The sequence below is a fragment of the Eleginops maclovinus genome, chromosome 18, assembly GCF_036324505.1.
Source record: "Eleginops maclovinus isolate JMC-PN-2008 ecotype Puerto Natales chromosome 18, JC_Emac_rtc_rv5, whole genome shotgun sequence".
NCBI lineage: Eukaryota > Metazoa > Chordata > Actinopteri > Perciformes > Eleginopidae > Eleginops > Eleginops maclovinus.
This window is the reverse complement of record NC_086366.1, coordinates 14,033,386-14,059,689: the sequence shown is the minus strand read 5'-3', so window position 1 is coordinate 14,059,689 and position 26,304 is coordinate 14,033,386. Positions and strand designations below refer to the sequence as shown.

Genomic DNA, 26,304 nt, shown 5'->3' with positions numbered 1-26,304 from the left:
TAAATACTCATGTAAAGTAGGAAACAAGTGTCTTAAAATGAATTTATGTGAAGTACAAAACTAAACGGAGGCTACTTAGTTACTTTCCACCACAGATTATGACATTAATTTAAAAGTTAAACAATTTAATTAAATGTTAATAATGTTAACATAAACATGTTTAAATTTACACCTACAGGCTGTACTGTTGATAAACGCATCATATCAAAAGCATTATGCTGTGTATTTATTGTGGCTTACTCTCTATTGAAAAACGACAGCGTCCCCTCAGGCTGAGCTCAGTACTGCACAGAGCGGCAGCACTAAAAGAAGGAGGCGTGTGACAGCAGCACACGGCTAACAGCGAAAACAACCCAAGTTTGTGTGAGTGGTCCCTTAAACAGGTAAACCAATACTTTTAAAATATGTTTGCAAGTGCCGTGTAGCTGTATTTCATGTTTTGTTGTTGTTAAAGGGACTGCGTTGTACGCGTTTTCCTAACGTCTATGCAAACTAGCTAAGCTAAGCTAAGCTAATATAGGCTAGCGTGATGCTAACTGGTTAACAGCAGCATAGCGTTATAAAGGCCCGGAGCTGCATGCACAATCAGGCCATGTTTGCCAACAAACTGCTCAATAACTTTGAAAACCTTGCGTGATCGTCTTATTCGAACTTAACGTGATATGAATGGTGCGTTTATATCATAATTAAATAATGTTTACAATACCACAGTGCTTTGGTAAAATATGTTTGAAACGATAATGTGTAGGAGTTAGCCAGGTTAGCACTTTGGCTGCAGACGGTTCAGCTGCTACTGTAACGTGAGTCAATCAAACAAACACAAATATTGCATGTGATAAAACAGGCCATTTGTTTGACAACAACGCTCACAATAACAACTTGCGCTATTTGATAATGTACAGCAGCTGCAGTGGATTATTGCATTTTTGCAGGCACTTATTCTGTGAAATTATTTGTAAATATTAGAAAACATTGACATAGAAGTCTGTGTTTTAAAAGTATTCAGAGAAATTACTACAGGTTTGCATAAAATATGCTCAATTATTCACACTATTAACATAACATAGCATTTATGTCATTAACATTAAATGAATGCAAAGTATTTAGACACGTCAATATTAATGCAAACACCACAAATGACACACACACACACATATATATATATATATATATATATATATATATATATATATATATATATATATATATATTTATATATTATGAGTACTGAATATGATTGAGATATGCAATTTATGTTTAAACAATTTCTGAGTCTTGGCATTGTGCGCTCAGATGTATTGATTCTGGCTTGTGTTTTATTATTTTTGCATAAACAAATTCTGCAAACAACAGTAGGGAGTTAAGTATTTTTCATCAAAGAAATTATGTGGGAGCCAGACATTATGTTTTTCCAGTGTTGACCTACATTTCCTAATGCACTTGTGTTCTTTCTTTCTCCTCGGTCCCCTTTTTCTTCCCTGTTTGCCTCTACAGCAGCCGTGCCCCGCCGCGCCCCCACCCCCAGCGGAGCCGTCATGTGGCAAGAGGCCCGCAAACACGAGCGCAAGCTCCGTGGCATGATGGTAGATTACAAACGCCGAGGAGAGCGACGGCGAGAGTACTACGAGAAGATAGTAAGACACTTCGATCATTTACCTATCTTTAATGACTCATCCATTATTGTTTTTCCAGTCCTCTTTGATATTGTCTCTCCTGCCCGTTATTATCAGTGGGGTCAATGTACTCTCTGCTCTTAAACCAAAACATGGGGAGGAAATTTAAAATCCAAAAGTTTATATACTACACTCACGTAAGTTGCGTGTGAAAATGTCCCTGCTGTCATCTGTGTAGGAGCCAAAATGTCAGGTCCGGTTGTAGTGTTTGCTCGTTTGTTTTCTTTCTTTAAACATTGTGAAATAACAACTTCCACACAAACTCTTTTTGAGAGCTTCACAGTTCAGAACCTAAGTAAGCCTCTTAGCATCTTTTTAAATAGAACTTTAGACGCTCCATGCTGTATGTAGGTCAAACTAAACAACTTTTAAAACTGAAGATTGCAATACTGCTATAATCACTAAGAATCTGAAGTATGCGATGGCACGTCATTATGTGAATCATGGATCAGCTTCTGCCCTGAAATTCTTCGGTATTGAAAACATGTTATATGACATAGATTAATATATGCTGCTGTGGCAATTGGACTTGATAAAAAATGGGAGACCTTTAGCTGGGCGTAGGTTCGTTTAACATCGACACCACCTCTACCTCTTCAACATCTTTATTAAAAGCTCCTGTTTTAATTGCGCGCTCCAGGTCTCAAGTTTCCTGATCTTGCACCTGTTGTTTAGTTTGTTGAGGCATCAGTTTGAGCTTTAAGTTAGCTGATGCGTTGGCTGAGACTCCTCCACATGCTGTTCTATTTCTATTTGAGCCACTTGGTTTTTTTGTTATAGCTTTCATAATAGAGCCTATTGAGTTCTTGGATGACAGATGAATACAATTAACTCTCTTGAAAGTTTGGTGCTCTCCTCCATGACACTTATAACAGAACACAAAGGGATGTGGAGTACAACAAATGTCATTATTTGGTTATGAGATGCCATTTTATTGTCTTTTGACTGTTTCGTTTTGTCTCAACAGAAAAAAGATCCAGCTCAGTTTCTTCAGGTCCATGGCAGAGCGTACAAGATTCATCTGGATCCCGCTGTGGCCATGGCTGCAGAGAGCCCCATCAACATGTGAGGAAACACAAATACACACCAGATGCCCAGTTCTTGTGGGATGTTGCTGATCCCGTTATACTTTTTCCATTGTTGTTTTTAAAAGGATGCCATGGCAAGGAGATGCCAACAACATGATTGACAGGTTTGATGTGAGGGCTCACCTAGACTACATCCCGACATACACTCCTCCACTGCTCAGCACGTCGTAAGTACCATTTTAGTCCAGAATCTGTCTATTTGGTCATTTTAGGCTTTTTATTTAAGTTGAATTCAAGTCATGATGAATATAAGATATAACCATAACTTAACTTGAAAGCGGTCATGCTTTGTGATTTTTTTTCATTAGTTTGTTTGTTAATTAATTTTTACAAAATGAAGATGTTTAGCCTATAGAAAGTACAAATGACATTCCAAATAAGCTCGAGTAGATCTACAGCTAGGTTAGAAAAAACATATGCAGGGCTTGGTTGTGCATGTTGTTTATCCTGAGGGAAATTGCTCCCTGCAGTTGCAATACAAAGAGTGCAAGTGTAAAAAGTCCTAAGATAGTTACAACAATAAATGTAAATGTATACAAGGCCAAAATTAGGTTTCAAAGTGTGTTGCATTTGTGGATTAGTAATTTCATGGTTGCTGTACTTTTAATACAGATTTTCAGAAGTTTGTTGTTGATATTGCATTTAATATCCTCTACTTGCGCATTACGTCTCATATGACCTCATGGACACTTTGTCTCGTACAGAACCCCAGAGCAGGAGATGGAGGAGAGGAAGTGTAATTACGAGCGATACAGAGGCCTAGTGCAGAATGACTTTGCCAACAGTGAGTACTAAAAACTGAGAACATTTCATTTTATTTGACTAAAGCATTACATTTACATTTAGTTTCCTGTTGTTACACTGTCAAGCACCTGTTGATACATGTGTTGTTTATGTGCCTATAATAGTGTGTTAACCTGCCCTCAGTGGGTATATTTTGCAGTTGTGATTTGCTCTTTAACTCCCTGCTGTCCTCCTACAGTCTCTGAGGAGCAGTGTTTATACCAGATCTACCTGGATGAACTCTATGGTGGCCTGCAGAAACCAAGTGAGGACGAGAAGAAAAAGTATGTTATTGCAGTTTCATTAAAATGGTTGTTTCATCCCCACTGCGTATCAAAATGCATGATTCCTGGAGTTCTGGGTTTGATGAATCCTTTTTTCTGCAGGCTGGCTGAAAAGAAAGCTACCATTGGTTACACGTATGAAGACAGCACCGTGGCGGAGCCCGACCCCCAGTCAGACAAAGATGAGGACGATTCAGAAAACAGCGAATCAGAAGAGGATGAGGGCATCCCAGATATCGGTAAGAAAATGAGGCTGGCATTACTTGGATTTACACTCAAGAAACTTTGAACTTCAGAGACAAACAACTGTTATGCAGCTTATGCAGGAGACACTACACCAAGGAATAACAACCTCTTTCAGTTTGCATATCTTCAATACTCTGAAACCGAAACCCCCTCTGGCCCAATACATATAGAAATGATAGTTAAATCGCCTTGACGTTTTGCTTTGTTGAGCGCTTTCCGCCGTGTGTTTGTCTGTGTACAGATGTGGAGGTTGACGTTGACGAGCTGAACGAGGAACAGGTGTTGGACGTAAACAAAATGGCAACCCCATATGGGATGGCTGAAGGAGACTTTGTTAGGTAAGATCTCAGAGATTACATCATCATGTCTCAAAGGTCACCTGTAGACCAGAGTAAAAATACAGGTTTGGAAGAGAACTACACCTACTCGCTCTGTAAAGTGCTATAGTTTAGTTTCCCTTGCTTCACAGCTTACAAAATAAATAAGAAATGCAGTAGGGACCTCATCGGAACTGTCTTGCACACTACAAAGTGTATATTAAGAAAACCCTGAAGAGACAAAAACCAACAAATAATGAATCCTAATTAATAACTCCCTGTTGTAACACTGTTGACATGATGTTTCTCAGGATGTTGAGGAAAGACAAGGAGGAAGTGGAGGCCATCAAACATGCCAAAGCTTTGGAGGCAGGAGAAGGCCATGTACTCTGTAAGATAACATCCACTGATGAATATGTGTTTGTATCATGTGATTGGTGACTTTATAAGTTACGTTTTTGATCATTTCAGGGCCGGCGTTCCCGCAGACAAAGGAGAGAGTTCAGAGAGAAGAGACTAAAAGGTAGACAGATCAGCCCACCAAGGTAAATTAATTTGATCTTTTATTCGATCACACCTCATTATCTGTACGATTACCTGAAAACATGTTTAACTTGTGTCCTCATTCTTCTGTATTTCAGCTACGCCAGGAGAGACAGCCCAACATACGATCCCTATAAACGGTCAGTATTTTGCAAGGATACATGACACCGATTTCTTTTCAGTCTGTACCCATGACAGATAATTAGCTGCTCATTTGTTAATGATAATACGATAACCGATAACTTTTCCAAAAGAAATTCATAACCTGTGCTTTCTACAGACCTGAGGGTGAGAAAGGCTTATGTGTAGTTAGCAAAGCTGGAGGATTTAATATTCACTAGCTCTGACCTAATGAAATACAACTGACGTTCCTGTCGTTAACTCAACAAAAACAAAGGACAGTTATATTTTTCATGCATTATGAAATGTGTATTGCAAATCGTGCTGTCTTTCTCGGAAATGAAAAGCAACAACATGTTTGTTTCTCGTGTCAGCATGTTCGTCATTTTGTTATTCTTCATATTATTGTTTGGTATATTACAAACCCTACTGTATCTGAGTGTAGAGGCTGCAAGTAAATGAAAGCGATTTGAATTTGAATACATTAAAATATGAATACGTCGCCTGATTTATTGGGTCTGTGTGTCTATTTTAACTCTATTTTCTGATTTGTCTCAGGCCAGAGTCGGAGTCTAGCTCTGAGTCGCGGTCACGCTCTCGTTCTCCCGGTCCGGAGAAGATCACATTCATCACCAGCTATGGAGGCAGCGATGATGAAGCAGTAGCGGCGGCGGCGGCGGCGGCAGCAGCAGCAGCAGTAGCGGCGGCGGCAGCAACACAATCAACTGCTCCCCACTCCGGACACGCTCCCTCCAGCTTGCAGCACCCTGCAGGTCATAGCAGAGGCTCCCGGTCGGTAACTTTCCGTCTTCCTGGCTTTCCATTAGTTGCAGTCAAATTGTTGTTGAAATGACCCAGAAAGAATACTCACGATGAAATACTGTTTTTGTGGTAGGTGAGGTTGATCAATAACGAATGAACCTATTCTGCATGTGCTTAGGAAAACTGTGTGGTTTTAAGAGTTTCCATACATTATGTTAGAATGTGCATGTCAGATTATGAAAGCATTTGTTTATTTCATCTTCTCCACAAAGTCGACCTATGATGACTAAAAGAAGAAACCAGAGGTATTCTGGGAAGGCTAGGTCCTGGGCTGGTGTTGTTACTGAAACCCCATGTCTCTGTTTGTCCAGGAGGAGAAGGTCTTCCTCCAGTCGCTCCCCTTCCTCCTCCTCCCGCTCCTCATCACGGTCCTCCTCCCGTTCTTCTTCCCGTTCCCGCCGTGGCCGACGTGGGCGTGGGGGAAGGGACGGGCGACGATCCCGTAGCCGATCGCGGTCGAGGCGGCGTTCCCGATCTCACTCACGAGGCAGAGCAGGGAATGGAGGGGCCGCATCCTGGAGGAGACGTGACCGGACACGATCGCGGTCCAACGACAGAGAGCGAGGAAGGGACAGAGACCGGGACCGGGACAGGAGACGGTACTCGGCACGCAGACGGACGAGGTGAGACTCCCCAACGTCTCCCAACAGTGATTAGGTTCTAGTTTCAAAACGCCTATCTTAAGTGCTTCAAGCTCTGCTGTTTCTGCTGTCAGGTCCCGTTCCAGCTCACGGCAGGGGGGCAGCTCGAGGAGAGGGGGGCGGAGCAGCGGAGGTCATCGGAGGGCCGACAGCGGCAGCCGAAGTCCCTCCCGGTCCCGTAGTCGCTCCAACCGCACTCCCTCCCCTCACAGAGGAGCCCCACCCTCTTCCAACACCATCTGTGACAAGCTAAGAAAGTAAGAGTGCATGAAGCAGAGACGAATGAGACACTGACACCATCTACATGCCCAATAATGTTTAATTTTGTTACGATTAAGACAATAGTAAGATTTCGTCGTGTGAACAGCATATACGCCCTTATTCCAAATGTAGCATTTTCTGATTGAAGGGAGTGCAATAGCCAAGTGTTCTAGTTTTTAGGAGCATTGTTTGGAAACGTATCAAGCTATTTGGGGCTTTACTGCAGTTTGAAACACACACCATTTTGCCTGTTAGGTGTTTGCGTAGGTTGCAAGGCTGGGGTAGATCTGCAGGGCTAAAAGAAAACCACACATTGATCTTCAGAAGGAGAAGAAAACTTTTTTTAAACAATATGAAAGACTTGATACCCTCACAGACCTTTTTTATAAAGGTGCTTAAAGTAAGAGGGAAGCTGTTTGTATCACAGGTGAGAAACTTCTGTCACTGGCTGGTTACCATAGTCAGACTAAGCATCGCATTGCATTTAAATGGAATTATTTGTGGAAATACTTTTCGTATAAACCGCTAGTAGCAATTTAGTTTTTTTCATATTAGCAACTGAATATTTTGTTTATGTAGACTCCTAAGGATTTCAGTTGAAGTCAAAAGTTTTTTATTTAAACAGTTCCTTTTACTGCAAGTGAGCAGCGTCTCTGAGTGTTTGGTTATGTCTGCAATTCCAAATGTTAATAAACATTGAACTGTTAGTTGCATTTGGGTAAAACATTGGTTCTCGTAAAAAAGCCATTTGGCATGCATTATTAGGAAAGTGTTATCAAGCCAAAAGAGTAATTTATGAATGCATTATCATGTTTTTGTAACCAATTACCTTGGTATTTTGAATGATCAAGACGTGCTTATCCCCTCTCCTCATCACCTAGCTAACTGCTGTTCCCTGTTTCTGTCTGCAGGCCTGATACTCCGGGTGGTAAAGAGACGGGAGCTGCCAAAGTCAGTAAGAATTTGACCTAGCTGCGTTTCTTGCTAAAGCCTACGCCTCCCTCATCCCTGACAGGCTGACTTGGTTTTCCACCAGACTGGGATGTAGAAGCCGTTGTTGCCCAAAGAATGAATGATAATGTGACCCCCCCCCCCCCACACACACACACACACAAAGTGGACAAGCTCTGCAGTTAAAGCCTTTACATCTATTTTGCAAATTACAGTATTATTCACCTCCTCAAGTGTTTTGCTGAGAGGAATGTGAACCCTAGAAAAAAGACTGAATGAATGCTGCTCTCTGAGTATGGAGTGAACATTTCAGCGCCCTGTGAAGTCCTTACTCTGATTTCAGTGTGCATGCATGTATGCATATATACATGTGGGTGAAAGAGTCTTTATATCTTTATCTTTGTAGTCTCATACGCAGCAGTAGGTCACACATCAACGGCCCTGAGGGAAAGAAGATGATTACTTTTGTATCTTAGTATTTGCCAAGTGATCCTTTAATAGTGGCGGAAGATGTTTGATTTATCTCTGATGGAAAACCTGATTGGGGAGCTCTGGACAGCAGTTTCTTTAGGCTTGTTTTAACAAGCAGCAGAGAACACTCTCACTCAAATCAAAAGGAATGGGTCTTGGGAACTGCACTTCCTGTCTTGCAGAGATGGACGAGAACATTGATTTGCTCATTTAACACACATACTTGTTAATACATGAGCTTAAGAGGTGCTAGTTGGTGAAAGTTACTTTGTTGCATGGACAAAGCTAGGCTGGCTGCGACTGTTTCAAGTCTTTATGCTAAGCTACTTGCTGTAGCATCTCAGTGTTATCAATCTTCTCATGCAACTCTGGACAAGAAAGGAAATATGTGCATTTCCCAAAATGTCCAACTAGTCCTTTAAAACTTAACACCATATTTATTTGTGGTCATATTCTAACATTCTGAAGCAGCTTATCTTCTTTCTTGGCAAAGAAGAAAATATTTGAATATTCTCTCAACAGAGGGGAGGTTATTATCTTTATCTCTGCACTGTTGTCACCTGCAGTTTTTCTTGCCTGGCCAGGTTTAAACAGCCCAGCGATGGGTGTGTCAGTAACAAAATGCCAGTGGCTGTTGCTGAACTTTCCAAACTCACCGGACCTGAACTTGTAGCACTCTCTGACCCTCTGTCCTTCTTCTGACGCACCCTTCACCTTCTTACAGTGTTCGTACATATACAAGTGTAAAGATTCATGTTACTGGAGCCTATCCTGCTAAACTATCCAACTGACAAAAGTGTTCCTCTGTCCAAAGACACACACACACACACACACACACACACACACACACACACACACACACACACACACACACACACACACAGTCTGCCTGTTCAGCCTTTGAGATTCCAGTGTGCGTATTGACTTAACAAACATCACATATCATTTGTCTGCTGTTTTTTTTTATCTTTAATGAATACTGTACATAAATGTATTAGTACTGAAATTGTATAACCGCACAGTGCCTTTGATCTCCTTTACACACACACACACACACACACACACGCACACAAAAGTCACGCTTTTGTCGGACTGAAAGCATGTGCTAACACAATTGTGTCACCTGCAGCACAAGATGACCCCACAGGAGAAGCTGAAGATCAAAATGCAGAAGGCGCTCAACAGGCAGTGTGAGTGTATACTGTGTTTGTGCTTTGTACAAAAATCCACAAACATGTCTTTCTTTATTAGAGATGCACTATTGCATTAAAAAAAAAAGCTGTCCGACTGATTTTGGTTGACAGATTCCAATTTTCTTTCTAAGAACTATAATTGACAGCATACACAAACATTTTGAGTTCTATTGTGTGTCAAAAGAATGCATTGGCTATTCATTTAATTACATTTTCTCCTAATGGGCACAAAATTACAGGACATTCTCTCACCAAAACAAACACGAGAAGTTCTCACAGTTACTGGACTTTCTCAACTGAAAATTTCATTTCATCCCACTTCATCTAACACATTATTCCCGTAAGAAAACGGGTGAGGAACTGCAGATCTTCCACAAGGACAATATATATGTTGTTATTGTCTGCGGCTGTTTGTACATGAATCCACGTAACGTAAAACTTTTGCCACGTGGGTAGTTTCACTGGCATACATCTGTTAATATGAGACTGGTCAGAGGTGGTGGTAAATCATCTGACCATCATACAGTCTTGAGGTGGTGGATCGTTCGGTGCATCTGTTGAACAATTTGTCACATTATGGAAATTACAAATGTATTCTCGCTCCTTTTTAACATCCTGTGTTTTTCTTGTCCTGCAGCCAAGGCGGATAAAAGAGCGGCCCAGGTGAAGATCCAGCAGCAAGAGAGCAAACGACAGGTGTGTGTTTGTTTGTGTTTGTCTTCAGGCTGAAAAACTGTGTTATCCTGCGTGTCTCCTCATGGCCGTGTGTTTGTTGTGCAGGAGCGAGAGGGAGAGCTACGAGCCATGGCACGCAAGATACGCATGAAGTAAGAACCCGTGTAAGCGGACTGTTTGGTATCTGTGTGTTGCAACTGTCTGACCCAGAGGCTCTGCGTTCAGGGAGCGAGAGAGACGTGAGAAGGAGAGAGATGAATGGGAGAGACAGTACGGGCGTCAGAGCCACTCGCCTTCCCCTTCCAAACATGGTAAGCCTTCCTGTTTCTGATCGCAAACGGCCATATGTATCTAATAATAATTTGGTTTAGTGCCTTGTTAATAGAAGAAACCATAAGAAACAATCGGCTATTTCCTGCTGTCAATTTCTGCTCTTGACACTTTAATGGGCTTCAAGACGTTCTGCGATGCGTTTGTTTTCATGGTGTCTTGTCCTCTGTCCCTGCAGGCCGAGAGCACAGCTCACACAGAAGGTATGCGAGAAGCCACAGCAATCAGCACAGCTCCGATGAAGCAGAATGAATTATGGGAGTCTTTCACGTTAATGCACAATCACCTGTCTCAAGGCTCATCACCGTGCCTTCTTATTGCAACACTAATGCCACTTGGCTTTTTCTTCACTCAGATCAAATCAGTGTGTAAGGTGATAAGAGAGAAACCGGAGCAATACTTCAGTACACGGGAAATCCTGAGTCAAAGAAAATACTTGAATGATGCAATTAATTTCGCCTTTCAACAGAATTTCAAGTCGTTCCGGAGTATTATTTTATGAGTCACACAGTAAGACATGTCAGGTTCAAGGCAGACCTAACTTAAAGCCAGACTCAATGCCATTATTCAAGTTCTAAACGATTCAAAAACAAATGTCATTATAGAATTTAGACCTTCTTAAAGAATCCATAAACTTATTTCAAATGTTTTCCAAAATATGTTTTTAATACATTTGACAGTTTAATAACTATTAGATAGTTATTCTATTATCTGAGATACTTCTGAGTACCTCAAATATATCTTTTAGTCAGACAATTTATGTAGTGGGTTTTATTCTCAAGAAAATATACTTTTTTATAACTTTGGTTTAAATCTGAACCCAAGTAGTCAATGGTTATTCTGACTAATTCAGTAAATCTTAATTTCATTAAAGCCCCAATATCTCAATGTTCTCCTAAACTAAAGGGCTTCCCAACCAGGTTCACCTCTCAATCTGACCCTTTTATATACTCAGAGTAAAACCACTAAATGATTGATATTTATTGACAGAGCTTAAGGCGTTTTTACTTTAGCAACGTTTGTCTTTATATTCAATTATGATTAGCTGATAAACAAAATGCTTCTTTTTCAAATATATATTTAAATTGAAAACTCATAAGACTTTTAGGACAAGCAATATAAGCTTACACATTTCTGTATGATGTCAGACTGAGCTGCTCTCACTCTTGTACTTATTATTATTTTATCTTTTTACAGGAGGTCACGGTCTAGGTCACGGAGTCCATACTACCGATACTGAGCTGAGGAAACATGGACGCCTACAGTCCCATCAGTACACAGCCATGTAAACGTATTCTAACAAATGGCCAACAAACGTGAAAAGATGGAGTGATCAAGATACCAATGTTTACCTGAACACTCTGTCCTCTGGTATGTGTCCACAGATTATAATATTTGGACGGTGATACCATTAATTTCGCTTATCAAAGCCAATTGGTTCAGCCGAGCTGAGTTTGATCTGCCCTTTTCATTTTTGATTCAACTTGTAAAAAGAGTTCAGCTTTAATAAATTAGTTTTTTCTTCTGCATGCTTCTTTTTTCTTTCTCTGACTGAACAGTTCTTCTCAACTCCTCTGAAGATGTTGAATTGTATTTCAAAGTACATAAAACTAAGCAATATCTCACCTTTTACCTCACATCGTCTTCATGTCAGCCTTTTTCTTTTTTTTCTCCGACAAGCTCTTACTACAGAACATATTAACCAACTCTCAAGAGCCGATGTACATGATATGTATACTTATCAATTTAAAACAAACTCCCTGTATAAATTCTATCTATATCATCGGTCTTTTTATACTCTGTCCTCTGCTTACCAGTTTACAGCAGCATATAGCTTTTTTGTTTTCAGTGTTTACGGAATGTAAAATATGGAACAATAAATACAACTCACTTTGAAACTATTGGTTTATTTCCCTTTTTTTATATTCAAAACCTCACATTTTTCTAAAGATGGTACCGAAAGGAAGGATATATATCCAGGTTTAGTTATTTTGGTTTTGTATGCATTCTATATATTTAAGCATTTGTTGGTTACAATTGTTTTATTTCACCAGGATTTTGATGAATACATTTGTTGAACAATTTAGAGCTAATATGTTATATGTGTCCACTAATAAAAAGTTCCCACTACAGAACACTCAACATTAAAAGCAGACTATCAGTAGACGCTCACTTTCTGAGTTTATTCTCACCAGGAGGTGGCGACAAATAACAGTTTCGCAGCGGAAGATGGTTCACTGCTTCTTATTCTTCTGGCTGTCCATCTGTAATATTAAGGTATTTTGGGTCTCTTTGCTGTGATCTTACGGCTGTAAAACTGCCACAACAAGAAAAGAGAAACGAGTGTTCGTTTAGTACTAGTTTGGTCATTGAGACACCTGTGGGAAACCAAACCAGGTAGTTCCTCTGAGCTGCGGAGGAGGAGGAACTTAACTTGGATTTCCAATATTTATCGGATGTGAAAACCTTCATTGAAACCAAACCGTGTGTAAAAGAGAACAAGCCTTAAAGGTGAAAGAAGGAGTGTGTTACCCGAAAAGGGCGGGGTCAGGGTCGCGGGGCGGGCGGTGCTACAGAAATGCTACAGTCCGCTTGCTGCGGGGAAGACGCGTGAACTTGAACGCAGCCTTCAGTGCGATCTGAAGAAGAGGCCAGGCGGTGTCTCAGTCTCTGTCCCCCCGTTCGGGTTTTGGTCAACTTATCGGAGCAGACGGATCTTTTGGTTTGGAGGGTTTGTAGTTCGAGAAGGTGCCAAACACCCAACGCGATGTCCAGGCGCAAACTTGGGAGCAGACCGCAGCACCTGAGTGCAATCCAAGGTAGGCATCGGTGTGTGGGCATGTTGAAACTGCTCAGAGGCGGATGCTGTGTTGTTCTTTTAAGGTTACATTGAAATAAATTCAGCTCACTTGAGTTTCATTGCGTTTGCGCGCATGGCTTTAGATCAGTGCTGTTGATCAATTAATGTATTATTTAGGTAGTAGAAACTCAAAACATTCATGACGGGGTTAAAGTATATTTGTGTACACATTGACCTCAATCAAGCCTATGTGGATGTGTTTCAATCTCCTTTTAAACAAATGTTTAAATAAGGGCTCATATTTTCTTGTCATGTTTGTCCTCATGTGTACTGTTGCTGCAGTCTTGCTCATAGAGGAAGGACCGGTTTACTGGCACGCTCTTTTTAGAGGCTACAGGTCCGAACAGGATGATTAATATCTCCAGGTTAGACCATGATCAAGTTTCTCGGTCGGTCTCTGTTGGTTTGTGTGGGGCAATTATCCTCCAATGTTTGTGGGATTCTTAACCTGTTCAAATCCTCCTGGATTCATCCTGTTTTATTTTATATTGTTTATATAGGCCCTATATATATATATATCGAAAATTAAAATAACGTTTTAAATAAAGCTACTGTATAATAGATTAAATTCAGACTGTTCCAACATGACGACAACAGTGCAGCTCGCAAATAAACAGTAAAGAGAGGGAATTAAGAGAGAAACTTGCACACCATTTGTTTTTTACAGTTCACTACTGGAGGCCAGTGGTGCGTGTCTGCTGTGACCACAGGCCATGTCCCAACTGTGTGTGTGTGTGTGTGTGTGTGTGTGTGTGTGTGTGTGTGTGTGTGTGTGTGTGTGTGTGTGTGTGTGTGTGTGTGTGTGTGTGTGTGTGTGTGTGTGTGTGTGTGTGTGTGTGTGTGTGTGTGTGTGTGTGTGTGTGTGTGTGTGTGTGTGTGTGTGTGTGTGTGTGTGTGTGTGTGTGTGTGTGTGTGTGTGTGTGTGTGTGAGACCACGCCTTGCAAGTCTGCACAAACATCGAAGCCCTGAAACAGGAAAGGTTACATTTTTTACTAACAACTGGCTAGATCCGACTTCAGACTGTACTGTCTGTACCTGTCCTGTATGTTTGCCGGCCACAGGTGGATCCAGTTGAGGCATCAAGGTGTGCCCGTGACCGCATTGAGCAACAGTGAGCCCCCAACCCTCCTACCTTCCCGGAGCTGGAAGCATTTCTTAAGAAATATTTCAAGCTGACCCAGCTGGTTGAAGTTGTGTCCACTGCTTTAACTTGCACCTGTCTGTAGACTGCATGCATTTCAAAGTGCTCCTTCTAACTTCTTGATATTTGTCAGATTGTTGAATCAGATGAGCTGTTAATGTCTGTGTTTCTGAAAACACACTAAAAACACACAGGGGCTGCTGTTATCTCAAACACCTTCAGTCATTTTTTTCTTTTATTGCAATCCACTTCCTGTTGAGAAACTCCCGCTGCCTGTGTGGCTGGCAGGGCACACTACATTTGTGACTAAAAGGTGAAAGCGTTGGTCATAATGTTGTGTCTATAAATCCATCACTTATTTGTGAGCAGATGAAGATTGTCACATTTATCTGAGGTTGGTGTTTCTGCTGAGTTGGGCAGCTCGGCTCCTCTCTCTGCAGCAGTAAAAGCGAGCAGATCTGTTTTGGGTTGTTTAAAGGAAGTGGTCAGTATTGGCTGAGCAGATTGTCCTCATTGCTTTAGAGCTTACAACTGAAAGTAGCACTTGCAATCACCATGCCTGTCAGTTTACTGAGGTCTAACAAAGCTTTTTTCTTCTTTGGGTTGTTCATTTGTAAGAGCAGGCCCAAAAGCTCCTGAGAACAAATCCAACTAAATGTGACACTTTGTTGAATTAAATGTGGTTCTTTTTGTATGGGTCTCTAAATGTATTTTGTATTTTTTATTTTGTAGAGAAAGTGGGAGGTCAAAAATACCCAGGATTAGTATTAAATAGTCTCCCTGCATTTAAGTGATATGGCTAAAAGGAAAGAGTTGTGTGTAAAAGTCTTTTCTTTCAAGACTGCGATTTGAAATGCTTCATAAAAAAAACAGAAACTATTTTGTGGACACCACCTACTGTACACTCCATGGAATAGATGAATTGCACCCATCGTCTATAGATAGACAAGGGGTGAAAAACACTGAATAAAGAACGTTGCAATATATATAGAATGTATTCCAGATTAACCATTTGTACTGTTAAATATCAAAGTTGGAAAATGCCATCAAGACCAAGGTCCTCAAATATTGATTGAAATCTAAACAATGAATACTTATGTCCATACTAAAGGGCAGTTTTTTAAATGTCTGTGCATGAACTGTATATACTGGTCATGTTTGGCTCTGTTTAAAGTAAGTATAAACATGTCATCTCTGTTGGTAATTGAACTTTCTCTCTTCCCTCTTGTGTTTCTCAGATGTCACTGACATGGCGGATGGCGTCTCTCCATCAGACGACCGGGCTCCTCCTCCTCCTCCCCCTCCACAGGTTAGAGCTCCTGGCGAAGGTCATGACCTCCTGACCTGTGGACAGTGCAGTACGGCCTTTCCCCTTGCCCACATCCTGGCATTCATCCAGCACAAACAGGGCGGCTGCCGTTCCCAAAACCTAGCCCAAAACGCCAACGCCACACCCCCCTCACCTGCCAACCGAGCACAGCATCGCATGGCCACTGCCGAGCTGGGGCCCGGCTACATCGAGTTGAGGAGAGGCGGCAGGGCCTGGGGGGAGGAGCCCGGCATGAGGGTGAAGGCAGAGCACAGCAAAGCAGGTGAGTGTTCACGTTGAAGAACAAGAAGGCAGGTTGCTAATTAGTGACTCGGTTTCTTGTTTTGTTGTATTATTTCTGCATTTAACAACTGTTCCCCCCCCCCCCCTCCCGAGTCCAGCTCATTAGCTAGCCGTTGCCATTAGCAGACCTGCCTGAGTTAGTGACGCACAGGCTAATTGTGTGGAAAGGATAGGCGTCAGGAGCGTTCAGAGGGCACCGAGGGTCCCAGAGGGCCCAACACTGAGCACCTGAGCTCCTTTTCATATCCCTGACTGTCAGTCTCTGAGGTAGAGTGGCCAGGTAAACATGTTTCCCTCTGTCCTGCGCTACACCCTGGACAACAGAGACCGAAGCTATATCTTTTAAACTCCAGCACAGGAGCACGATTCACTGATTTATGGCCACCCTGTTTCTTCCGGAAAGTCATTTGATGGTTGTAGTCGTATGCCACAAGATGAAATGGTCATGGCAGCGGATGCAAGGCTCTTCGTGCAACTCTCCTCGCTGTCATGACACTATAATGAAGGACGTTGCATCATGTGCAACTCTTCTGCCATCTCCCACTGTTCTACCCCGGGCCGAGCCACCTGAGCTCCTGGGAATCTCCTCCTTCCTGCTCCTTTTTCTTCATCTTATGCATCTTTTCCTCTTTCTTCTTCCGATGTTTTCATTATCGTCCTTCTCTGGTCGTTTTCTTCATGTCTATTCTGCTGCGTTTTTTTCTGAGAGAAGAAGAGTGTGGTCACTGTGATGGTCATGCCAAATATGATGTCACGGTGGAAGTCAATCAGCAATTCCTGAATTCTTAATTATAATCCTTTTTTTAATTCCAAGTCCGATGGCTAACTGCTGTGTTTGATATGGAGGATGGTAGTTATTGTGTTTTTCCTGCAAAGGTCGGATATATTTCAAGGTGGTGTCAGGTTGTATGTCAGAAGTTAAATGGGGGAGTATGCAGGATGTTGTAAATGACTGCAGATGGACAGCTCATCTTGCTGCACGCTCATGGTACATATGAGTGCCCCTTTGCACATTTTGAAACCCTCACGTTTGCAGTTCCTTCCTTTGTGTAACGCTCAGGGGAATGGTGCACGCACCATTTCCGTCTGTCCATAACCTCATTTTTGTTTTTCTATTTCAGTCAGTCTTTTCATCTCTCACTCTGTCTCTCAGAGAACACAAGTTTGGTCATTTTGTGCCTGCAGGAATATAAAACAAACCCAACACGTGCATGCATCGAGGGGAAAGATCAGGAGAGCTTGTGAATAATGAAAAAGTGGATAAGTTTAAATGAAAGTTTTATCAGCAAATGTAGGTTGCATATTTTAGAAGTTGGGAATTGCGATTTTCCCAGCTTTTAGAATTTTTATCTCCTCAGATTTTAATTTTTTTTTAGATGTGAAGTTTGAGTTCATATATTTTAAGTAGCAAATGGACAGTTTTTAATTGGGCGTCTTACAGCTTTGTCAGTTAGAGGAAGTGTTGTCGTTTTTATGGAGGGAAACTGAGCTTCTGAGATGACTGAAAATGTAAGAGAAGTCATTCCACAACAGAAAAGTCCTCCATCTATTTTCTGCATTCAAGACAGAAGCGGCGAAGGATGGGGGAGAGAAGGGAGTGGGATGGATTACCGCAGATCTGCGTGCATCTGTCTCATTCCTTTTTATTTATTCTCCTTGTTTGTTTTTTTTTCTCATCTCCAACCTCACCCCCTCCTCCTTATTTCTTCCCCCCATCTTCAACACACTTTCGCTCTGCCCTCTTTCAATTTCTCGCCCCCTCCCCTTCCCCCCCTCCTCTCTTTTCTCCTCCCTCTGCATCCCAAGGGAAAAGAGATTCTGCCTGCTGCTCGTTAGTGCTCCCAGCCAATCTGCATTTTTAATTAGTAGTTATTGCTTCTGCTTAATATTCAAGTGCTACCCCGGGCCAAATGGGAATCCTTACAAAAAAAAAAAAAAGCGAGGGGAGTGAGGGAAGGAAAGAGAAACCGGCTGGGTATTGTGTTTCACTCCAGGACACCGAGACAAAAGCCCCCCCCTCAGGGAAAGATTTGGAGGGTTTTGGGGGGGAGCAGAGAGCTTTAGGGTGAGGAGAGCCGGGGTTGGAGGATGGGTCTCAAGTACAATCCAAAGGGGTGACATATTTTTATGGTGTCTCTCGGCCCCCCATTCTACATTATAATCTTTTTATTTCATTTTCTTTTTATCTCCTGAGCCCTGACCTACCTATCTCTCTCTCTCTCTAGGTCTCACTTGTTTCCTGCTTTCAGTCTTCACCCTATTTTTAAAGAAGTATCTCAACATCTCCTGGGTTTCTCCTCAGGCTAGGTTAAAGGACATGAACACCACAGCTCCTCTCGTCTCCAGACAGAGGGAGGGTGGGAGAGGGGGAAAGGAGAAAGAAACAGTTGCTCTCTTTTTCATCTTCACTCTCCTCCCCCCTCCAGTAAAATACAGAAGGATTTGACTTGAGGAAACATGAAAGAGGCTTATACCAGAGTCCGCTTTGAACCTCTCCAAAAAGAAAAAAAAAGAACTGTTTTCCCCCTCAATTTAGGGATCTTCTCTCCAATTTTGATTTATGCAGAAAGGCCTCATTTGTCAAGCAGGCTGAGTCAGTGCCTGATTTGCATAAAGTGTTCATTTTCTACGTTCTGCTAATTAGCAATTTGCAGCTTAATTGGAGAGTGGCTCTCGGTTAGGAGACAAAGCTATCCACATATAAAAATATCTCCAGATGTACTTTACGACACGACTGCATCTCGGTTGGCCTTTCTGCTTCCATGGCCCCGTTTCTGTATTCTGCTTTAGGTCATTCTTTTTGCCTCACTTTTTCTTTATTGTAGAGTTACTAATATCACCTTCCTCTTCCTTTTCTATTCATTCAATGAATAGATTTGAGTCGTTGTCTGGGTAATATTCTTCTGGTAAATATGGCTTTAACCATGCTTTACTCATGTCACTGTTCAACCTTTTAACTCTTTTAAGTCAACTTTGCTCTTCCCTCTGTCGCTGCATCGTATTCAACCATAGCAGACATCTGTTGTGAGCAAAAAAGCTCTAAAAACACACTGCACACTTCTTGCTCTGCACCGCATAGACTGATGGAGACTGGTAGTAACTAGCCACTTGTGAACATAGTGGAGCATTTAAGTGCTAAAGAGTTGGTAGAGACCGAAAACAGAGTGAAGAGAGAGCTAAATATTCAAGTATTATTCATCAGGTGGACACAGTGACACCTCCTAAGCAAATTCATCTGGCTTTGTATCTGCTGGATGTTGTCTAAAACGTTTTGCTAAATTTGCCAAACAAATGTAAACAAATCTCAGATGTGTTCACAGCATTTTTTTACTGCCGTCTATGAATTTATCTTATTGGGATACTTATTAGAGGTAAAAGCTTTTTAAAAAAGGGCATGACATTTCTTTATTCTCTTGTATTATTTACTGACAACCATCAATTAAAATGGCAAACTCAATGTTGTCTGTCTTTGTTTCCTAGTGTCTGAGGAGCCTTCCTACTTCACCTGCCAGCAGTGTGAAGGCATGTTTCCATCTGCATGGGCGCTCCTACAGCACGCTCAGCACACACACTCCTTCAGCATCTATCAAGTGGACGAGGAGGACAACAGGGACATGAGAGGAGGAAGAGGAGGATTTAGAGAGCACAAGCCTGCCACAGCCACTCTGGACCCTCGCCACCTGAGCCAAGCTCTTGCTTCTGCCTTTCAGCCCAACGCCCTGCGCCTCAGTCGTTCCCGTCAGACACACACCACCTCCTCTTCCGCCAGTAACATGCAGGCTCTGAACTTTTCAGTGCGGCTCAGGGAGCTTGCTGAGGGGAATAACAACACCACAGGCAGCTCCCCCAGAGGCCTGGTGCTTTCTCCGTCCTCTTCTCCACCAGCAGCTTCTCCCTTTCCTCAGACCAGCAGCTTCCAGTCTGACTACCACTGTGAGCTGTGTGACCAGAACTTCCTGTCCCTTCGCGCCCTGTCAGCCCATCGCCGCACCCACTCTTGCGACCGACCCTATCACTGCGGAGTGTGCGGGACGGCCTTCTCCCAGAGCGGGCAGCTAGCACGGCACATCAGGAGCCATCACAGGGAGGCTGGAAGTTCAGGAAGTGGATATGAGTCGTTGGAGATGGTCGTGATGGAGGAGGACGTAGGGAGGCATGGGATGAGAGGGAGATTTCAAATGCAGCCGACTGCGATCGCCACGGGAAAGGGACTGGTCGCTGCAGAAGTGAGGGCCACCGAGTTAGACCTGACGCTGCCTAAACACCCGTCCATAGCTACAGGCCTGATGCTGCTGACCTCGCAGGTCAGACCACCAGACAGCGAGCTGCTGAGGCTGTACCAGCACCAGAGAGAGGGTGCCGAGGGAGGGGAGGAGGCAGAGGGGCAGGGGGAGGCTCAGCACACCTCACCCTGCGCCAGCCCCTCTGAAGGCTCACTGGAAAGCGGAGAGACCGGGGGCAGCGGCGAGAGCGGCATCGCCAGTGGAAACTGCACGCCCAAACGGCCAGAGATGATCGACAGAGTACGAGGAGTCAGCGAGTGGGAGAATGAAAGAGGGGAGATCATCGAGCGGGAGACGGAATGGAACTCAGCCAAAGTCAGCGAGGTTGTGCAGGAGTGGCAGAGGGAGAATGAGCGAAGGAGTGTTGGAGGGAGTGGCGGAGGAAACAACAACAGTACTGCTGCCACTTCAGCTGGTAGGAAGAAGAAAGATGAAGCCTGTGAGTACTGCGGTAAACAGTTTAGGAACAGCAGCAACCTCACTGTGCATCGTCGTAGCCACACAGGTGAGCGACCCTACCGCTGCGGCCTCTGCAACTACGCCTGCGCTCAGAGCTCAAAACTGACACGCCACATGAAGACTCACGGCGCGCAGGGAGCCAAGGCTTCCTTTCTTTGCCAGCTGTGCTCGGTGCCGTTTACTGTCTACGCCACTCTGGAGAAACACCTGAAGAAGGTCCACGGTCTGAGTCACGCCAGCGTGGGAGCATACGCTCAGGCCAGCGCTGCAGACACTTTAGCTGCCTTGAAAGCTGGAGAAGAAACAGTGGTGGTGAAAATGGAGGAGGATGAAGCCAGTTTGGATCAGATAGAAACAGAGAGCAGAGTTCCGAGTGATGTGGTTAAAGGCATGGAGGTGGAAGAGGGGCTGAGCAAAGATGAATTTCTGGAGAACAGGGGGAGTCCAGCCATAGTGGCTGACCTGCCACCTGAGAGCAACGCAGAGTTGAGCTTAGCTTTGACTTCTGCGCCATGACAGCTGTTCAATCACGAATTGACTTTAAAATAGCACTGTATAGGCTTCGAGTTGGACATTATAATAAAATAATTCTACCCATCATTGAACGGATAGCAAAACTGGAATCAAGTTTAAAGAAAAATTTGCAGCAGCTCTGTGCCAGTGCCGAGACACACAGCAGCAGCCACGGTGTTCATGATAGTATGCAAAGCTGCTGGGTGAAACTAAGTGCCTACAGTTCTTTAGACCACAGAGCAAAAACAAGGCCATGACATTCAGCAGGGAGATTACCCGTGCTCTCGAACAGGAAGTAAACCGCCACAGTCCACACAGACACAGGAAACCGATCACCATAATGCACTGCAGGATGCAAAAGACAAGTGATTTATTTCTCTGGCAACCCACTGGACAGGTGGGGACAGATATTTACCGTCAGATAATATAGAGAAGAGATTATATAAAAAAGTAAATGCTGAGCAATAGAATGATAATATATTTTCAGCAAAAGAGAAAGGTCATATTGTGTTTCCTAGCTGTTGCTGGTTTTCTTTTGAGAAGACCTTTTAAAGACTAAAGATGTTTGAACAGCCAAGTGGGTTGAATGAATCTAAACACTGTCTGCCTGCAGTTTCTCAGACTCCTCTTTTTAAAGGCGCTTGGTTGTCACAACACTTGTCACTTAACATAATGTTTACGTGGCTCACGGAGCCCGGTAAGATCGGGCTCCTGACTGTGTGACAGTATGTATGGATGATTTTCTGTTTTGTAGTTTTATAAATGTGAATAAGGAGACTTTAAAGTCTCATCTACTGATGTGTTTCTTTTTTCATTCTTGATTTGTTTTCTATGCATACAAAAACTGCAATTCTCCTTCATGTGAAACGGGTGTTCATTACTTTTCTCTATTTGTACATGTGATGGTAATTTCTCTCTTTCATTGTTTACATTTGTAAAGTGCCGGACTGCTTTAAGCTTGTGCATGTTTGTGCAGCCATTTGAACTGTTCTTTTTTTATTTGACTGTTTGAATTATTCCTAATTTATGGATGCTGCATGTGTAACTGTTGAAATACAGGGTTGAGAGGTGCAGTAGCTAGTTGAGTTTGTGGGAAGCACTTGGCAGAGTTTGTGTGAATGTGTTTGTTAGAGTGTACACACTGGAGGGGGAGTACATCCTCAGGTAAAACTTCTACTTGAAACCTCTGTCCTGTTACCTTTTGTCCAGAGCATGACTCAGCAGGTCATAATCACTGTGTCTTGCTTCTGGCAGGTGTGAGGATCTATGGAAAGTTAAACCAGAGGAAATCTGCTCATTTAACAACAAAAACAAAATAGGACAAAGTTGTTAAGTAAAGCGATGCCAATGTTTTTCGTGACTACTTTGATGAATACATGTGAATATATCGGATTTCTACATGCATTCATGTCAGGGAATACAATTTCTTGTGTGTGTTGTGTGATGAATGGATAAGAATGATTGCAGTGTAACTGTTCAGGGATAATACTTTGTACATAGTTTGACATGCTTGCAGTTGCTATACTTATTATTAACTGCCTCCTAGCATCATCTTATTTCCGCTGTCTTTGTAAACTTGACACCATTTTGTAATTCACCTTTTCATCAAGAGCCTCAATAAAGAATTGTGGTGAAATGTTTTGTATTGTGGAGTCTTTTTCTGCTTGTGTTTGCTTTTCCCAAAAATGTTTTTCCCCCCTTTCTTCTTCTAGTATTCAGAACAAAGCTTTGAAACTATTTTTAAGTGTCTTTTCTCACCAGAATGTTGTCTTACTCAGATTGGGTCGTTCCTCTGAGGACCACAGTCAGCGCTGACTTATTAATTTTTAATGTGAGTGTTTGGATTAGGGACCCTCACTCCTTGTTTACATCCTTGTGATGTTGCTGGCTTTGTCTGGAAACACTGTAATGAAATTCCGTGTGTGTGTGTGTGTGTCACTCATCCAGCAGGTTGTGAGATGGGTGCAGCGAGCTGTGATGGGACACCGGCGACAAGGTTTTCTCAGGATACAAAATTGAGGAGGGGCAGTTTGGTTATTGTTTGTGGGCATGTTAGGAGGCAGAGCGGGGTGGGTGGGGAGTGTCAAGGGGTTGGGATAATTGCTGACTCCATTTTAAGGGCATAAAAAACCTCTGCACCAGCATCTCTGGCCTTAACCCCACCCCCAATCTGATGAAAATGAAGTTCTATGATCCCTCTAGCTCATTAACAGCAGGTCTTTTAATGAGCTTTCAACAGGGTGGGGGCAGGGTAAATAAAGAGAAGCGGGGTTGGATGGTGGAGGGTGTAGTGTGGGGGGGGTTATTGCACCAGATGCACACACGCCTACTCCTACCAATTACCATTGTGTTATAGAGAATAAGGAGGAAGTGAAGACCGAAGCCCCTCGGACCCAGATGAGTCAGTTTTGTCCGTTTCTGTCCACAGAGACAGATGACAGTACAGGTGACATCCTCCTCTGGCAAATTCTGCCCTCCCTGTCTGTCGGGCGCCACAGCAAGCGCCATTTGGTGCTCGTATGGACCCAATTATGTAAGGTAAGGTGATACACAGCAGAACACAGCACAACCGCCCCTCAAGCAAGTGGATATCTGTTCCACGTCCCAAAGTGCCCTTTGTCTTCCTGCAGTCCACACCTCTCTGTCAACCCTGTACAGGACAGTGTCGGCACCAAAACCAGCCAATCACAACACAGGGTTTATAATGTTTGCCAATAGGAGAGTGAGACTGACACTGTGTGTGTGTGTATGGGTGGGATTGTGTGTTCTGACCATTGATTGCCCCTGGGCGGTAGTAACGTGGACTTTGAAATCTAGTAATTGAGTCTTGGCTTCACAGAGAAAGCTTTTGTTGATGTGGAAGTTGGGAGAGGTCGATTTAGGACAGAGACACAACTAACACTGGCACAGGGGGTGTGAATATGCGAAACAAACTTTTGCTTAGCAGTCTCTACCTCTATAACAGGAATATATGTTGATGTGAGCACAAGAAGCATCTGGGATCTAAAAGGCTGCATTACTGATGAGTCATACTAATGATCTGAATTATTTGGGCAATTTGTGAAAAAACCCTGAAAGCAATTATTTACTGCTCATATCACCAGGGCCATAACAAAGATTTTGGAAACCAATGTATTAAGTTTTATTGTTGTTATATATTTACACTCAAATCATGTTTGAAATATATACACTATATAGACAAAAGTATTGGGACACCTACACATTACACCTACAGGAGCTTTTATTAAATTCGACCGCAAATTCTTAGGCCTTAATATGAAGTTGGTCCCCCCCTTTGCAGCTATAACAGCGTCCACTCTTCTGGGAAGGCTTTCTACAAGATTTTGTGTGTCTGTGGGAATTTTGCCCATTCATCCAGAAGTGCATTTGTGAGGTCAAACACTGATGTTGGACGAGAGGGCCTGGCTCGCAATCTCCATTCTAGTTCATCCCAAAGGTGTTCAGTGGGGTTGAGGTCAGGGCTCCGTGCGGGTCAGTCAAGTTCTTCCACACCAAACTCATCCAACCATGCCTTTTTGGACCTTGCTTTGTGCACTAGGGCAGTCATGCTGGAGCAGAAAAGGCCCTTCCCCAAAGTGTTTCCACAAAGTTGGAAACATAGAATAGTCCAAAAGGACTTGGTAAGATGAAGCATTAAGAATCCCCTTCACTGGAACAAAGGGGCCTACAGGCCAACCCCAGAAAAACATCCCATAGCATTATCCCTCCTCCACCACACTTTACAGCTGGCACAATGCAGTCAGGCAGGTACCGTTCTCCTGGCATTCGCCAAACCCAGACTCGTCCATCAGACTGCCAGATAGAGAAGTGTGATTGGTCACTCCACAGAACAGTTTCCACTGCTCCAGAGTCCAGTGGCGACAAGCTTTACACCACTCCATCTGACACTTGGCTTTGTGCTTGGTGATGTAAGACTTGCATGCAGGTGCTCGGTCAAGAAAACCCATGCCATGAAGCTCCCAGCAAAGTTCTGGTGCTGAAATGAATGCCAGAGCTGGTTTGTAACTGTGCAGTTATGGTCACTTTTACGCACTCTGCGCCTCAGCACTCAGTGACCCCGTTCTGCAACTTAACGTGGTTTGACCCCTCCTGGCTGAGTTGCAGTGTTTCTTTAATCTTTCCACTTCGCAAATACCACTTACTATAGTTGATCGTGGAATATCTAGGAGAGGAGAAATTTCACAAACTGACTTGTTGCAACGGGGGCATCCTACAGTACCTTGTTCGAGTTCAGTGAGCTCTTTAGAAAGACCCATTCTTTCACACGTTTGTAAAGGCAGACTGCATGGCTAGGTGCTTGATTTATTTATTTATTTATTATAAACCTGTGGCACCTTTCCAAGAACCAGCACCTTATCGTGGTGGAGAGGTTTGTGTGCCCCGATGAACCTGGGGGCTGTGTTGTCTGGAACCTTGTGTTCCTGGTAGGGTCTCCCATGGGAAATTGGTCTCAGGTAAGGGGCCAGACTAAGATTGGTTCAAAAGACCTCATGAAAAACAAACAGAAAAGTGAGGATACCCGGCCCGGAACAAGCCCGGGGTCCCCCTTCTGGAGCCAGGCCCAGAAGGGGACGGGAGTCCGGCCGGGCACAGCCCGAAAAGCAACATGGGCAACACCTCCGCTTCCCCGTCCCGCGGGCCCACCACCTACGGGAAACAGCGATGGGGTTGGGTGCGCTGCCAGAAGGATGGCAGTGAAAGCAGAGGGTCTCGACGGACCAGACTCGGGCGGCAGAAGCTGGCTTTGGGGACGTGGAACGTCACCTCTCTGGGGGGGAAGGAGCTTGTGCGGGAGGTGGAGAGTTACCAGTTGGATCTGGTGGGGCTCACCTCTACGCACAGCGTTGGCTCTGGAACCTTACTTCTTGATAGGTGTTGGACTCTATTCTTCTCCGGAGTTGCCCAAGGTGTGAGGCGCCGAGCGGGTGTGGGGATACTCACAAGCCCCCGGTTGAGTGCCGCTTTGTTGGAGTTTACCCCAGTGGACGAGAGGGTCGCCTCCCTACCCCTGCGGGT

General features: G+C 43.4%; 2 protein-coding genes across 2 annotated transcripts; both read left to right on the top strand.

The window, feature by feature from the left end:
* The first annotated feature begins 284 nt into the window (after nt 1-284).
* clasrp (CLK4-associating serine/arginine rich protein) lies at nt 285-12,296 on the top strand. Its single transcript, XM_063907112.1, is given in 22 exon segments — nt 285-383; nt 1,495-1,634; nt 2,641-2,738; nt 2,827-2,928; nt 3,466-3,545; nt 3,744-3,828; nt 3,931-4,067; nt 4,316-4,412; nt 4,703-4,763; nt 4,765-4,782; nt 4,863-4,936; nt 5,033-5,074; nt 5,613-5,846; nt 6,188-6,499; nt 6,592-6,774; nt 7,690-7,729; nt 9,330-9,390; nt 10,031-10,089; nt 10,174-10,220; nt 10,294-10,379; nt 10,577-10,601; nt 11,596-12,296. Coding segments are annotated over 21 exon segments (1,983 nt in total). The 5' UTR covers nt 285-383; nt 1,495-1,535; the 3' UTR covers nt 11,639-12,296.
* Nucleotides 12,297-12,980: 684 nt separating this feature from the next.
* Nucleotides 12,981-22,903, top strand: znf296 (zinc finger protein 296). The gene is made up of 3 exons (XM_063907236.1): nt 12,981-13,217; nt 15,639-15,992; nt 19,493-22,903. The coding sequence occupies exons 1-3, from the start codon at nt 13,166-13,168 to the stop codon at nt 21,268-21,270; spliced, it is 2,184 nt and encodes a 727-aa protein (XP_063763306.1). The 5' UTR covers nt 12,981-13,165; the 3' UTR covers nt 21,271-22,903.
* Nucleotides 22,904-26,304: the final 3,401 nt, after the last annotated feature.

Bases quoted from the DNA above. Each gene is read 5' to 3' on its own strand.
- znf296 (XM_063907236.1), top strand. From the start codon at position 13,166: ATGTCCAGGCGCAAACTTGGGAGCAGACCGCAGCACCTGAGTGCAATC. The intron at 13,218-15,638 runs GTAGGCATCGGT...TGTGTTTCTCAG, and splicing joins GCACCTGAGTGCAATCCAAG to ATGTCACTGACATGGCGGAT. The intron at 15,993-19,492 runs GTGAGTGTTCAC...TTTGTTTCCTAG, and splicing joins GGCAGAGCACAGCAAAGCAG to TGTCTGAGGAGCCTTCCTAC.